The sequence below is a fragment of the Pezoporus flaviventris genome, unplaced genomic scaffold (genome assembly GCF_033815535.1).
Source record: "Pezoporus flaviventris isolate CSIRO_AGI_PZ_B2104156 unplaced genomic scaffold, CSIRO_AGI_Pfla_v1 ptg000009l, whole genome shotgun sequence".
Taxonomy (NCBI): Eukaryota; Metazoa; Chordata; class Aves; order Psittaciformes; family Psittacidae; genus Pezoporus; species Pezoporus flaviventris.
Window position 1 is genome coordinate 2979566 of NW_026892557.1, and position 12628 is coordinate 2992193.

General features: G+C 50.9%; 1 protein-coding gene across 1 annotated transcript in view; it reads left to right on the forward strand.

Annotated features, from left to right (window-relative positions):
- Positions 1-12628, forward strand: part of LOC133267696 (tyrosine-protein phosphatase non-receptor type 11-like) — a 40493-nt gene that overhangs the window by 12510 nt on the left and 15355 nt on the right. Inside the window, exon 2 of the mRNA XM_061450176.1 lies at positions 10386-10508. Coding sequence (XP_061306160.1) covers positions 10386-10508 — 123 coding nt within the window. The remainder of the gene's footprint in view (positions 1-10385; positions 10509-12628) is intronic.

Below are 12628 nucleotides of genomic sequence, written 5' to 3' on the forward strand. Positions count from 1 at the left end.
TTCTCTCGTGTTGCCTTCTCCCTTTCTGGTCTCTTCTTTGGGTGTGTTCTGCTTCACTGGATCATAGCAAAGCAGCTAAACAGATCCTGTTCTGCTCCAGGAGGAAGCCTGTCCGTCAGGCAGCAGCTGGGCTGGTCTCGGTGCTGGCTGGTGATAGGTATTTGTAACGCTCCAACTGTCTGGCTGGTGGGTTTGCAATTTAACTTGCTTTATTTGTGCCATTTAGGCCACTGAACCGCCATAGGATCATAGAATAGTTAGGGTTGGAAAGGACCTCAACATCATTTATGAATGGAGGGAGTCCCAGAAGAGATTTCTCCCACTATTAGACCTTTTGGAGCTACTTGGTAAGGCCTTCTTTTGGTGAGGCTAAAGTGTAACTCGGTGTTTGTAGGGGCACGAATGGTGCAATAGCCCTTAGACAGCAAAGAATGATTCAAATACAAGTTTGATTTGGAGAAATAAATCAGTCAATATGAACACTGCAGCTGGAAATAACACCCTCACACTCCTTTGTGGCTTCTGTGCTCAAAACAGCCCCAGGGACTTTGCTACACCTTGTTTTAATTGAGAGAACATGGGTGTAAATCCTTCCGGGCAACCTGGAAGAGCCCCAGCTCCCTGTTTCCTGCTGGTGCAGGTGAGTGGAGCTGGGTGTTGAAAGCACATTGGCCTGATAAAGCTAGCTCTGCCTCTCCCATTCCATGGAAACTGAGAGCTGCGAGGCAAAACCCGTGTCTTTTTATCCCTGGTTTTGGTCTTGTGCTGTGCTTCCTGTCCTCTCCCTTGGTGCACCATGTGCAAAAGCCATGTGCTGAGGTAGCAGCTGGGTTTGCAGTAGTGTCTTTGGGATTTGACTAGACTTGGTCTGGAAATGGCCCATCTACTTCAGCCACGATGAAGCCCAGTTGATTCTATGATCGAGAACTGCGATGCTCTAAAGAAGGAGCTCTCGCACCCAACCAAGAGCATGTAATGTCTTATTTTGGAAGCAAAGATGCAAGTTTGCATTTGTGGTGGGAGGCCAAGCTCTCGGGCAACTCCTCCTTCCTTCCTGCCTTCAGGTCTTAGTTTGCAGCATCCCATCCTGTGGCTAGAAAGGACCACTTGAGTTTGACAGCGTCCTATAGCCTTTTGTGGCTACGGTAAGTCATGCTCCATGTGATAGCCACAAGGCAATGTAGGTGTGAGAATACCCAAGCATAAAGGCAAATAGACACTCCACTTTGCACTGATCTGTGGCAGAGTGTAATGGTCAGTTAGACTTCCTGATGGTGTATGGGAAATGCCCCCTGTACCAGCACTAATGCTCACTTTGCACCCTTTGGATACACTCTCCTGGCTGCACGAGCCAAAGACAAAGCAGGTGGTTGGAATGGAAGCACGCTGGGTGTTAGGATGTTGTTTCAGGAAGTCTTTTTGGCAAGGGGAGAGCTCGAGCAATGAAAGTGCTTGAGTTTTCACAAGCTGATGCTCCAAGGACCAGAGCTCTAGGCCAAAATGATGGGCCGTGAGTGATGGTCGACCTTCATAATCCCTCTCATCTCTTGTACACGTGCACAAGCCCCTTGCAGTGGCAGGGTGAAGAGGTGGGTACTGCAGCACGGGCAGTGGATGCTCTATGAGATGAGGAGGGGACAGCAGGCAGCTGCCAGTCTCTTTCACATCCTTTATGTGCACCCATGTAACGCAGCTCATCTTCACGCTGTGGCTGAAGGTCACACACTCGTGCTCTGGTGCCTTGCTGTTTGCCCCAGTCCCATGGGGCATGCCCTCCTGTTTGCCTGCAGATGATGTCTGCCTGTGTCCTGGATCTTAATTTGGTCCGTGGCTTCCTTTCCTTGTCACTACAGAGGCTTTATCTGTGGGGTGCAAGACATGATGGGGAAAGAGGTTTTCCATAGGGGCAGTGTGGAATGGGCTGTGAGGAAGTCAATGTGATAGGAAGAGCTCTGGCTTAATGGGTGTGCAGGAGGAGATCAGGCTCTGCAGCCAGTTGGGTATAGCCTGCACTAACCTTGGCTGCTGGAAGCTGTGAAATCAGCATCTCCCATGAGCTGTCCACCCCTTCAGACCTGCTCTTCCTCTTCTTCCCTGGAACTAGAGCTGAAATACCCCATCAGAAATGCCATTGTAGCAGATGTGTCCCTAAGCAAGTGCCAGGAATGGGGCAGCTTGTGTGCCAAAGGCCCTTGCTGAGCTGTCAGCAGGGTTTCCTGCAAGGAGCTGCATGTGGACGCAGGAGAGACGTGCTGACAGCCTGTTCTGCAGCAGCTGTGTCCTTGTCCGTGGCTGCTGTGTGTGGCTGGGACAAAGAGCATCCGCAGAGCACAGTCTATAGGTGGGTACTCAGCTGAGGTGCTTTGTGGCGCAGCCTCCTCCTTGGCAAGTGCTTGTTTGGGTCAAAAGGGAATATATGAATGAGTCTTTTAGCTCTTCTTATTCCTTTCTCCTTCTGTAGGAACGTGAGCTTTTGTCTGTAAAGTTCTTCCTTAACACAGAGTGAAAAGCATCCACAGAGCACCCATCCCATTCCTGGTCTCCCTTTGCCAAGCCATGCTCCTCCTGACCTCTCCCATGTTCTTCTCCCCACACTTCACATTGCGAGGTCCCATTGAGGGGCCACTCTTTGAGGGCTTTCTGCAGCCTCTGTCACAGTGGGGCTTTGCTCCTCATCGTGACCGTGCTATAAAGGGAGTTAAGGTGTAGAAACACGTTTGAATGAGGGGTCACTTGTCTCTGCAGGCTTTGAACCTGAAGGCAGCTCAGAGGAGGGCTTGGCTACACCTTCATCAGTGCAGACTGTGTCTTGGCTATATGGTAGTGAAGGAGAATGTTGCTCCTGCACGTAGCTGGAGCAGTGCTGCCTTGGATGGAGAAGCTGCCGCATCTCCGTGGTTAAGCGGCCAGTCGCTGGCTCCAGAGATGGAGGAGGATGTGCTGTAGCTGTGTGCTTTGCTTTGTATTAGCATTAGATGAGAAAAGGCTGGGGTCTGTTTCCTGAAGTGGAAAGAGCATCAGTCAAAAAGCTGATTTTAGCAGTTTTACCTTAAAGCAGAGTGAACCCTTGCAAAGCAGAGACCCCGGGACTACAGAGAGATGCAGGGTCCTCTGGATGATGTGTTTGCCTGTGCATCCATCCCAGGCAGCAGCCTTACTATCTCTGTGACAGCACTTTTTCATGGCGTTTGTCCTGTTTCCCTCTTTCTGTTCTGGTTTCTCTGTTCTGAGAAACAAGCTGCCTGATTTCATAGGCAAAATCATTGCGTTAGGCACCCGCCTGGAAACTCTTTGCTAAGAGACTGTGACAGATCATGAATGCGGTGCTGCTTTCAGCAGGGAGATGGGGAGAAGGTGAATGAGTGGGGCACACGTGAAGAGGGGAAGATGGGCCGACGGCAAGCATGGACTGGAGTAACTGGAATCGAGGGCCTGAATCATAGGGAGTGAATGAGTGTGGAACCTGGCATCAGGGAGACGGGCCAGATGTGAGGTGATCTTCATTAACAGTTAATGCCAGCTGAGGCTCCAGAGCCGGTAAATGCTGCACCAGCTGCCTGCCAGCAGGGTGTTGTCTGCCTCTGTTATTGTAGGGCCTGCCTGAAGGAGCTCCTGGAGTGCTTTTACTGCTGTCCCTGGGGTTTCTATGTGTACTGTCAGCATCCCGTTGCAGCAAAAGCCACCCTCTCCCCCAGGATGTATGGGTCTGCGCAGCCTCCTTCCTCCAGGTCTCCAGGGATGGGAATGGAAGTGGGGTTAAACGACAGTGATAAAGCTGATCTTAGCCACCAAACCCACTGTCTTGCAAGTGCCATCTGTGGACAAGCTCTTGCGAAGAGCTGCATGTGGAGCCGTTGTGACTGTATGTAGCATGAGTTTTGAGCCAGATGTGGGTGGTGAATTAACCCCTCTCTGAACGTGGTACAGGGGAGCGCTGGGTACGTGCTGCTCTGCAGATCAAAGCAGCCCTGCTTTGCTGTTCATGGAGGTCATCACCTAATAGGCAGAGGTGTGGGCTGAAGTTTCCATTGCAGCCAAGGCTGTTTCACACTGGTATTGCGGAAGCAGTAGTGGTACAGCCTGCAGAAGGGCGGCGGGACTGGCTAAATCATAGCTGTACGTTCTCTACTATGAGGGTATAAAATAGTCCCCATTTCTTATGCTGTCCCTTAAGCACTGGAGGAAACAGGCCATAATTGCTGCATAAACACCTTGTTTGCTTTGAGCTGGCTGCTGGTGCTGGGAACTTGGGTTGTGCCATAGTTGGACTCTTCAAATGAGCACGTTAGACACCTGGATTTGACCTTGGATGGTCTTAAGGTCCTTTCCAACCCTAACTGTTGCACGATTCTACTGGAATTCGGTGCAAATCAGATGTGTACTTTCTCAGAGACATTATTAACCATTCCCATTGGAGTGTGAGATCCGTTAGGAAAATGCTCTGTAAAGCATAGAATGGAGAGAAGCTGGTTTCTGTCAATGTTGGACCCCAGAGGACTGGTGTACCTGCTATGGAAATGGGGCTGCTGAGTTAGGAATGGGTTTGTTTGTGTTCAGGTTGCTTGCAGGAGTCTTGGGGGATGTTAGATGATGTGCACTGGCACAGTTGGCTGTCATGATGCTAATTGCTTTAGGAAAAGGGAAACATTTACCTGTGTGTAGAACCACATGGATCTGCAGGGTGTGTTTGTTTAATGCACTCCCTTGGGGCTATGCTTGATCTAATGAGCCTTCTGATGGGATTTGAATGGAACCAGACCAGAACCAGCAAAGGAGGTTGTTGCAGCTGTGTCGGGCTTGAGAAATGATTTCTATGCAGCCAGGCCTGTGTAGAACAGCTTTTAATGAAGATGTGAACTCTAATAGTTCAGTATGGAAGCATCGTGAAGCCAACCGCAGCCTCGCTCTATGGCACGTGCACAGTTTGCTGAGTGAGGTGTTGCAGGACAAGAAGGATTTCTCCTCAACCAACATGGAATTGCTTATTTCCATCTCTCTAGGAAAGCCCATCCTCTGGTTTACCTTCTTTTCCCCCCAGGAGGTGTGGGGAATGCCATGCCATGCTGCGCAAGCACCTTACTGTGGGTTTGTGCTGCTATAACCCAGTGTTACAGCATCAGCCTCACTTCAGCTCTGTAGGGAGAGCTTAGTGGGATTCATTTGCTGTATAGCACTGAAAGGAGTGTTTCTGAGTGCAAACACAACCAACTGATGCATCTTTATAAAGGGATAAGAAGGTCTGGGATACTTTAAGCAGCTCTGAAGGTTTCTTTCTATGTGCCGAATAGGAAACTCATCCTTGCCAAGCACTGCATTGCCCCAGGTTACTCCTGCTCGCACAAGTCACCCTTCTCCTTTCTGTGCTGGAAGAATCCTCAGTGCTTTACTGCTTGGCTGCATCCCACATCCTGCCCTTCATCACTGTGGTGGGACGCAGCGTGACTCTGATTGGGGAACCAGGGGTCCATCACCCCTGTACCAACAGCATCTTTAACACTGCCCCTTGTTCCTGGCTGGTGTTGTGGGGCTGTAGCATAGCAGAAAGGAGGCCTGGGGGTTGTTGGTCCCCTCCTCCTCCTTTTCCAGTTGGAAACCACCTCAGCTTGCTGGGCTGGAGCTGCGTGGCACCAGACCAAACCACACACACAGCTGTAGGCGTTGTGTCTCTTGAGCCACGTTTGCTTTGATCCTCTCCAAGCCTAACAAAGGCAAGTTTTACCATTGCAAACACTCCATGTTTTCTTGCTGAGGTTGGGCTGAATTGGGCTTCAGACCCAGGGACCAGGGGATGCAGTGGGTGGGCACTTGGCAGGATGCTCATTGTGCCTTCTGTGAGCTGTGGGAGAAGGGGAAAAGAAAAGGTGATGTGGAATAACTTGCTTCCATCCCCATTGGGACCTCACTTAGGAGCTTTACCCTTTACCTATAGATTGAAGGATCCTATTGCCCTAGCATCCGAATCATTTCTTAAGTATCATTTCAGGTACAGTGCCTTTTATCCATGGGATGTTTGCTGGAACTGTTTGGAATACAGGGATTCCCAGCTAGGCTTTTAAACTGCTTTGGTTTATAGGTTGCTGAGGGTGTTGCTCAACTATTTGTTCTGTTTTATCCCAAGACAGGGTGCACGAGGATGCATTCCAACAGAAGAAAGCATTCCTGCTCTTGTTCGGGAGGAAATGAGTAATCCCCTATGGAAGCGATGACTCTTTAGTAATTAAAGAGAAATTATTGAATAGTGTGATACATAGGGAAAGGTTTCCTTTTCCAGAGCTCCTGCTGGAATGTTGCTCCCACCCAAGGGCCTGTTTTGAAGCTGGAGATCCCTATATGTGATTTACCTGGGTTTGGGGAGCTATGCCACCACCATTGCTTGATACCCACAGGGTTGGGAAGGGTCTGTGGCCATTGCATCAGTCAGATGCATGGACGGAGGATGGATGGCATCTGCCTTTGGTGTAAGTGGGTAGATCCTACATGGAGAAACCAATCTGCCTTTGCCTGACCTGTGCCCAGATCTGCTTGTGCTGGCCCCTGAGTGCTTGAATAGGGCTGTGCCTTGATGGGCAGGAGGCTTTGGTGCCAATGGGGAGCATAGGGGTGTGAGAGCTGGTGATGAGCTGCTGCAGCGTGAGGAGTTCAGAGCTGGGGCTGGTGTTTTGAGGGGCTGTCTGCAAGGAAAGGGCTGTTGAGGGCTCACCACGTTGGTGACTGCCATCCCTATGGCTCCTTTATGGGTTACAGGTGTCTTACAATGGGCTTTCTGGTGCTCTCATGGCTACCAGACCTTTCTGCTTCTGAGGTCCCTACCAGCACTATCCTCCTTTAGCTGAGCTGGGGACTTAGCACTGCAGCACCAGTCTCTCCATCCTCTCTCTGTTTAAACCAGTTCCTCTGTGTAGCCTTGGCTCCTGTAGGGCACTTGCAGGTGGCTCTTTACTCTCAGTTTGGTTTCAGGTGGCAGGGAAACACGTTGCTCTGCGTTGCCTGAAGCACACGGAGTGGATTCACTTGGAGAGATGAGAAGTTGTTCGATCCCCACTCTTATTGAAAGCAGCTCTTTAGGTGTGAGTCAGTTCTGCAACGAGCACCAGCAGTTGAGTGGTTGCCTCAGAGACCAAGCACAACGATGCTTGGTGTGATATTAATGATGCACTTGTCTTTCCCCTGTGCTGGAGATACAGTTTCATAGACTCATGGAATAGTTTGGGTTGGAAGAGACCTTAAAAGCTCATCCAGTTCCAACCCCTACCATGGGCAGGGACACCTTCCACTAGAGCAGCTTGCTCCAAGCCCCATCCAGCCTGGCCTTGAACTGTTCCTCTTCCTTGGAATACTGCAGATCTTCCTAAATAACCCAGTGCTCCTGCAAGCAAGTGATGCTTGCTCCCCTGATGCAGCCCGTGGGGCTGTTGAGGGCTGTTGGGAGGTTTTAGCATCACCATTTAGTGCGAGATGTGTGGGTTGGTTGCTTTCTGCTTCCCTGCCCTGTTGTGGGTTGGTTTTGCTTCCCAACAAATGCACTCCAGTAAAGACCATAATGAAGAGCACCTCTAGGAGAGGCTTTCTGCAAGCACAGCAGGGCTGGGGTGATAAAAGCACTTTGGGCTATGCAGTGGTCACAGCAGATGTGCCTTCAACCCACAGGATGGAGTGGCAGAGAGCTTTAGAGCAGGCGGCTCATGGTGAATGCTGAGCGGGATGGGGTGACCATCACACATCAAAGATTAACCATTAAACATCAAACCTGAGTTCAGTTCCGGCTGGTTTTGCCGTTGGTCTTTTTGCCCCATTGGAATGGGGAGGGAGGTGGGAGCTGGGAATGCGGGAGAGGTGCGTTTGAGCCTACACAAGGGCTTGAGGATGTGCCCTGCAAAACCTCATGGGGTTTGTGAAACCCTTTGTAATCCAGGTACAGAAGCCTCTGGGAAGCAAGTTCCAGGACCAGAATTCCCACGTGGATGTGACCTTGCATTTGAAAACACCCCTTTTGTGCCACAGACCTGTAGCATCCTTGGCTCAAGAGGGCAGCCTGTGCGTGATAGTGCCAAGCAACACGTTCCCGTCCATATGCATCCATCCAAAGAGGAGCTTTCCTTTGCTCTGGAAACACATGGCAGAGGAGCCCACGCTTGCAGAGGGCCTCTTCCCTGCTCTCCTTGCTTCCTCTTTCTGCTGCTGCAGTCCGGTATTGCCTTTCCTCCCCCTTCTCTTTGTGAAGGTTTTCTCCTCGGCGCGTTGCTTGTGCTCCTTGCAAGCTGAAGACCGAGCTGTCTGCGTGTACGTGTGCGGTCTGGTTCGTGCCCGAGCACTGGGAGCACTGTCCTAAAGGAAAGGGCATTGAGCATTTGGGTTTTGGTGACACCAAAGGCAGCCTCAAAGTGAACAGAGCCCCAGATTGACCCCCGATAGGCTCCTTCCCTGTCTCTTGCTGCAGAGCTGTCCTGCTCTTGGGTGTTTGTGGGGTTTAAGCCTAAAGGGGCTGCAGGAAACCTGGAGAGGGGGTTTGGGACAAGCGCCTGTAGGGACAGGCCAAGGGGAATGGCTTTAACCTGCCACAGGGGAGACTGAGCTGAGCTCTTAGGCAGAAGCTCTTCCCTGTGAGGGTGCTGAGGCGCTGGCACAGGGTGCCCAGAGAAGCTGTGGCTGCCCCATCCCTGGCAGTGTTCAAGGCCAGGTTGGACACAGGGGCTTGGAGTAACCTGGTCCCTGTTCATGGCAATGGGTTGGAACTGGATCAGCTTTAAGGTCCCTTCCAACCCAACCCAGTCTGGGATCCTCAGAACCCATGTGTGCTCACAGCTATGGGTACAGGCTGCAGAAGCTCCCATGCCACTGTTACACCAGAGATAGCCTTAGGTTCCCTACTGCTGCCGGCTAGGATGATTGTGCTGCCTTTATTGCCATGATGCATTCAGTGGAAGCATTACAAGTGGCCTTTGGCAGCTTCGTGGTGTCCCTGAGCTCCATTAAGCTCCATTAGGAGCATCCATCCCGATGCTGGTAGCACAGAGGAGTGCTGGCCCTGCAGAGTGCGTTTATGAAAGGGTGTCACTCTGGTGATGTCAGGAATACAAGGGTTGGAAACGCTGGGATTCCTGTTTACCATCTGTTTCCATGGCTCTTCCCTAATAGCCCTCTCCTCCAGAATTCAAGGCTCTTCAGTCAAAGCTGTTTGGCTTGTGGTGGGAGGGAGGAAATCCCAAACTGTGGAGGGGATGGTGACATTTCTTGCCCTTTTCTATGTGTATCTCGGAGACAAACACCGTAGTGAGTGTGTGTGTGTGTGTGCCTGTGTTTGTGGGTTGTCTTTGGGTGCATTTCCTAATGCGAGGTGGTGCATTCCTCTGCAGCCATTGAACTTGCAACCCCTTTGGGGGGACATTGGGTTTGCTCATCCGATCCACAGACAGCAGTGCCCCAGGTCCCTAAATGCATCCAGAGATGCTTCTTTGAGGGCCTGTTTGGCTTAGAAAGCTGCAGTGTTGATTGCAGGGGCTCCTACACCATCGCCCTTTGCTCATAAGGGACATTTGAGTGTGCAGCCTATTCTCTGTTCGTTGTGGCTCCTCTTCTCCTCTTTCCTCATGGAAAATATTACAGCATCCCGTGCAGGAACGTCAACGGGAGCATGATCTAAGACTGAGCAATGCTTTCAGTGCTGAGTGACTCTCACTTTGGGTGACTGGAGATTACTCAAAAGAGCCTGGCCTTTAGAAAGGGGGTTTTCAGTGGCTTCTATAAAATGAAGCCATAAAGCTGGTGCCACATGGGAAATCATTGGTCTGGTATGCACTGAGTGTGCGGTAAAGCCTGGGGAAGCACCAGTTCTTGTGATTCCATCATAAAAGCTTGATCAAGACTGATAGCATCAGCAATGGCACTTAAAATACAAAGGTTGCATTAAAGCAGCGCACAGTGTGATGAAACACTTTTCCCCTTAGGGTGAGCTGTCTCTTTTTCCCTTCTCTGCTGTGTCCCGTTCGCCATCCAGCAGCATCCAAAGCAGCGTTTCCTTTGCTTTGGGGCCATTGCTGGTCCTGTGAGGAGAATCCTGGAATGGTTTGGGTTGGAAGGGACCTTAAAGCTCACCCAGCTCCACCCCCTGCCACAGGCAGGGCCACCTTCCACTAGAGCAGGTTGTTGTACCAAATGGGAGAGACCAAAGACCTGAGCCTTGGGTTCTTGCTGGGGAGAACAGGAGGTTTTAGTGCCATCCAGACCCTTAAAGAAAGGCCTTAAGTGCCCCCAGGGATGCAGGTCTTGGACTCAGGTCAATTGCCAGTGGATATGAGCATGGGGGGTTGGCACTGGATGATCTTCATGATCCATGATCCATGATCCTATCTAAACCCCCTTTCACGTGTCCCATTTGCACTTTGCAGGTGGTTTCATCCCAACATCAGCGGAATTGAGGCCGAGAAGCTGCTCCTGACCAGGGGTGTCCATGGCAGCTTTCTGGCTCGACCTAGTAAGAGCAACCCAGGAGACTTCACTCTCTCTGTCAGGTAAGCACAGGGGAAGGGGCTGTCCCGAGTGCTCCAGCACAGCCTGCTCTGAGGGATGATGTGCAGTGGGAGTGGAGCTGCACAGCGATGTGGTACCACTCGATGTAAAAGGGTGTTGGAACAATCCCCCTTGCAGAGGATGTGCTAAAAGCCAAGCGCTGCTTCCTCCTGCTTCCTTCATCCCTGTGCTGCCAGGGTCAGTTCTGTGCTTATGGATGTGTTGCCAGAGGGAGGAAGATAGCAAACCCGCTTCTACTTTGTGGAGATGCGTTCAATCCCAGCAGGAATGAATCATCTCACTCCAATTTCAAAGGAACTTAATGCAGCTGCCTTGTTTGCTGTGTCTGTAAGGGATCTCAGGAGCATCTCCATAAGAGGTTGAACTTGCCGACCAGCCTCAGGGTGGCTGTGTCAGCCAGCATCATGTGCATCGCCTTTAAAGTGCTCCTGTGTCCTTTGGGATCAAGGGTGGTTGTGGAAAGGAAAATTATCCATGGTTATTGTAGCCCCTTCTGATGCTATGGGGTAGAACCACTCAGAAGGTGAACTGGAGAGGCAAAAGGTTGCATTGACCCCATGTGGCTTCGACAGGAACCTTCCACGCAGGGAAAGAGCAAAGGTTTCTCCGGGTGCTGGTAGCACAGACCCTGGTTTTGGGGTGGCTTCTGCTGAATTTAAACAACCCTCGTTTTGTTGAGGAAACTCCAGGGAGTTTGTAAACCCTTTGACCAAGGCCGTGCTTAGAGAAAGGATGTACAAAGGATGGAGTGGACCCAGCGTTTCCTCCTGGCAGGGCATTGAATCTAACAGGACATAAGCAATTCCAGCGTGGTTTGAGCCTCAAGCCCTCCCCATGCACCTCTCACTGCTGGCCAGAGCAGTGTGGGGATGCCAGCTGGCTCTGGTGAGGTTTTGCCCTCTTCTTGTTGCCTTAACCACTGAGATGAAGCCCTCCCCAGCCTTATTCCTTCCTCTTTACTATTGTCACCACACTCAGAGCTGCGTTCTTGCTGCCCTCTATATGGATATAAACTATATAATGATATATATATATAAACTGTATGATAATACAGTTGTGTCATAGCAAGAGGAAGGGTTTACAGCTCCCTTATCTCTCTCAATGCTTCTTTTTGTCTTGGGGAATGCATCCTTTGCCTCTCTTTGGCTCTGACTGACCACAGCTTCTCACCCTATGGAGCAACACGACAGAAGGGAAAACTCCATCTTTTCCCATGCATTGGCTGGGTGGGAGCGTTTGGGGCTGACCTCACCAGCTCCCCAGTGATGTTGCCATCAGAAACAGCTGTGAGTTAATGAGAGAGGCAGGAAGTGCTTCTAATTGGGATGGAAAATAAGCTCACAGAGAGCTGCCTTGAGCAAGGCAATACGTGTAACATGGGGGTTATCTTCATGTGAGCTCAGTGTCTCTCTCAGTGTAGCTTTGTGAGTCAGGCTGTTGTTTGATGGTAAAGGGAAGCACTGACAGCACCAGCTTGTGCAAGCAGTTGCAGCAGTGCCCTGATGTGGAAAGACACCCAGCAAGCAGCACGGTGACCCTGCAATAGGAGGGTGAATGGCTTTGATGGAGAAGCCAGATCCCAGCCCTGCATTGCTGCAGTGATGCTTTGTGCTGTGTGGTCCATTTTCTTCCCTTCACTCTGTCCTTGTTCCTCAGCCAAAGGCAATGTGTGTTTCTGCTGTTGTCATCTTCCACCTTTCCTGGTCCATTCCCAACTGGGCATCCCACGGAACAGCTCCATTCTTTTGGCCATAAGCTCAAGCTAATTCATGCCCTGAATGCATCTGTGATGCCCTGCAGTGTTGAGCTGCCAGTTAAGAGCAGAGCCTTGCTATCATAGTACTGAACAACACCCAGCACAACCCACTGGGCTGGTTGTAACCCAGTGGAAAGTCTGACCAAGTTGTGAGTAACCCAAAGCTCTGACACATCCCGTGCTTCCAGGAAAGCACATTAAACACGACCCAGAGCAGCGTGTTGAGCTTTGAGGCCTCCTGAGTTGAAGACAAGGAAAGAATTCTTCCATTCACTACTTTGACCTGCAAGTCCTTGCTCCTTCCTGGCGCATCCCATCTCTATCCCATGGTTTGGAAGGTTTGGC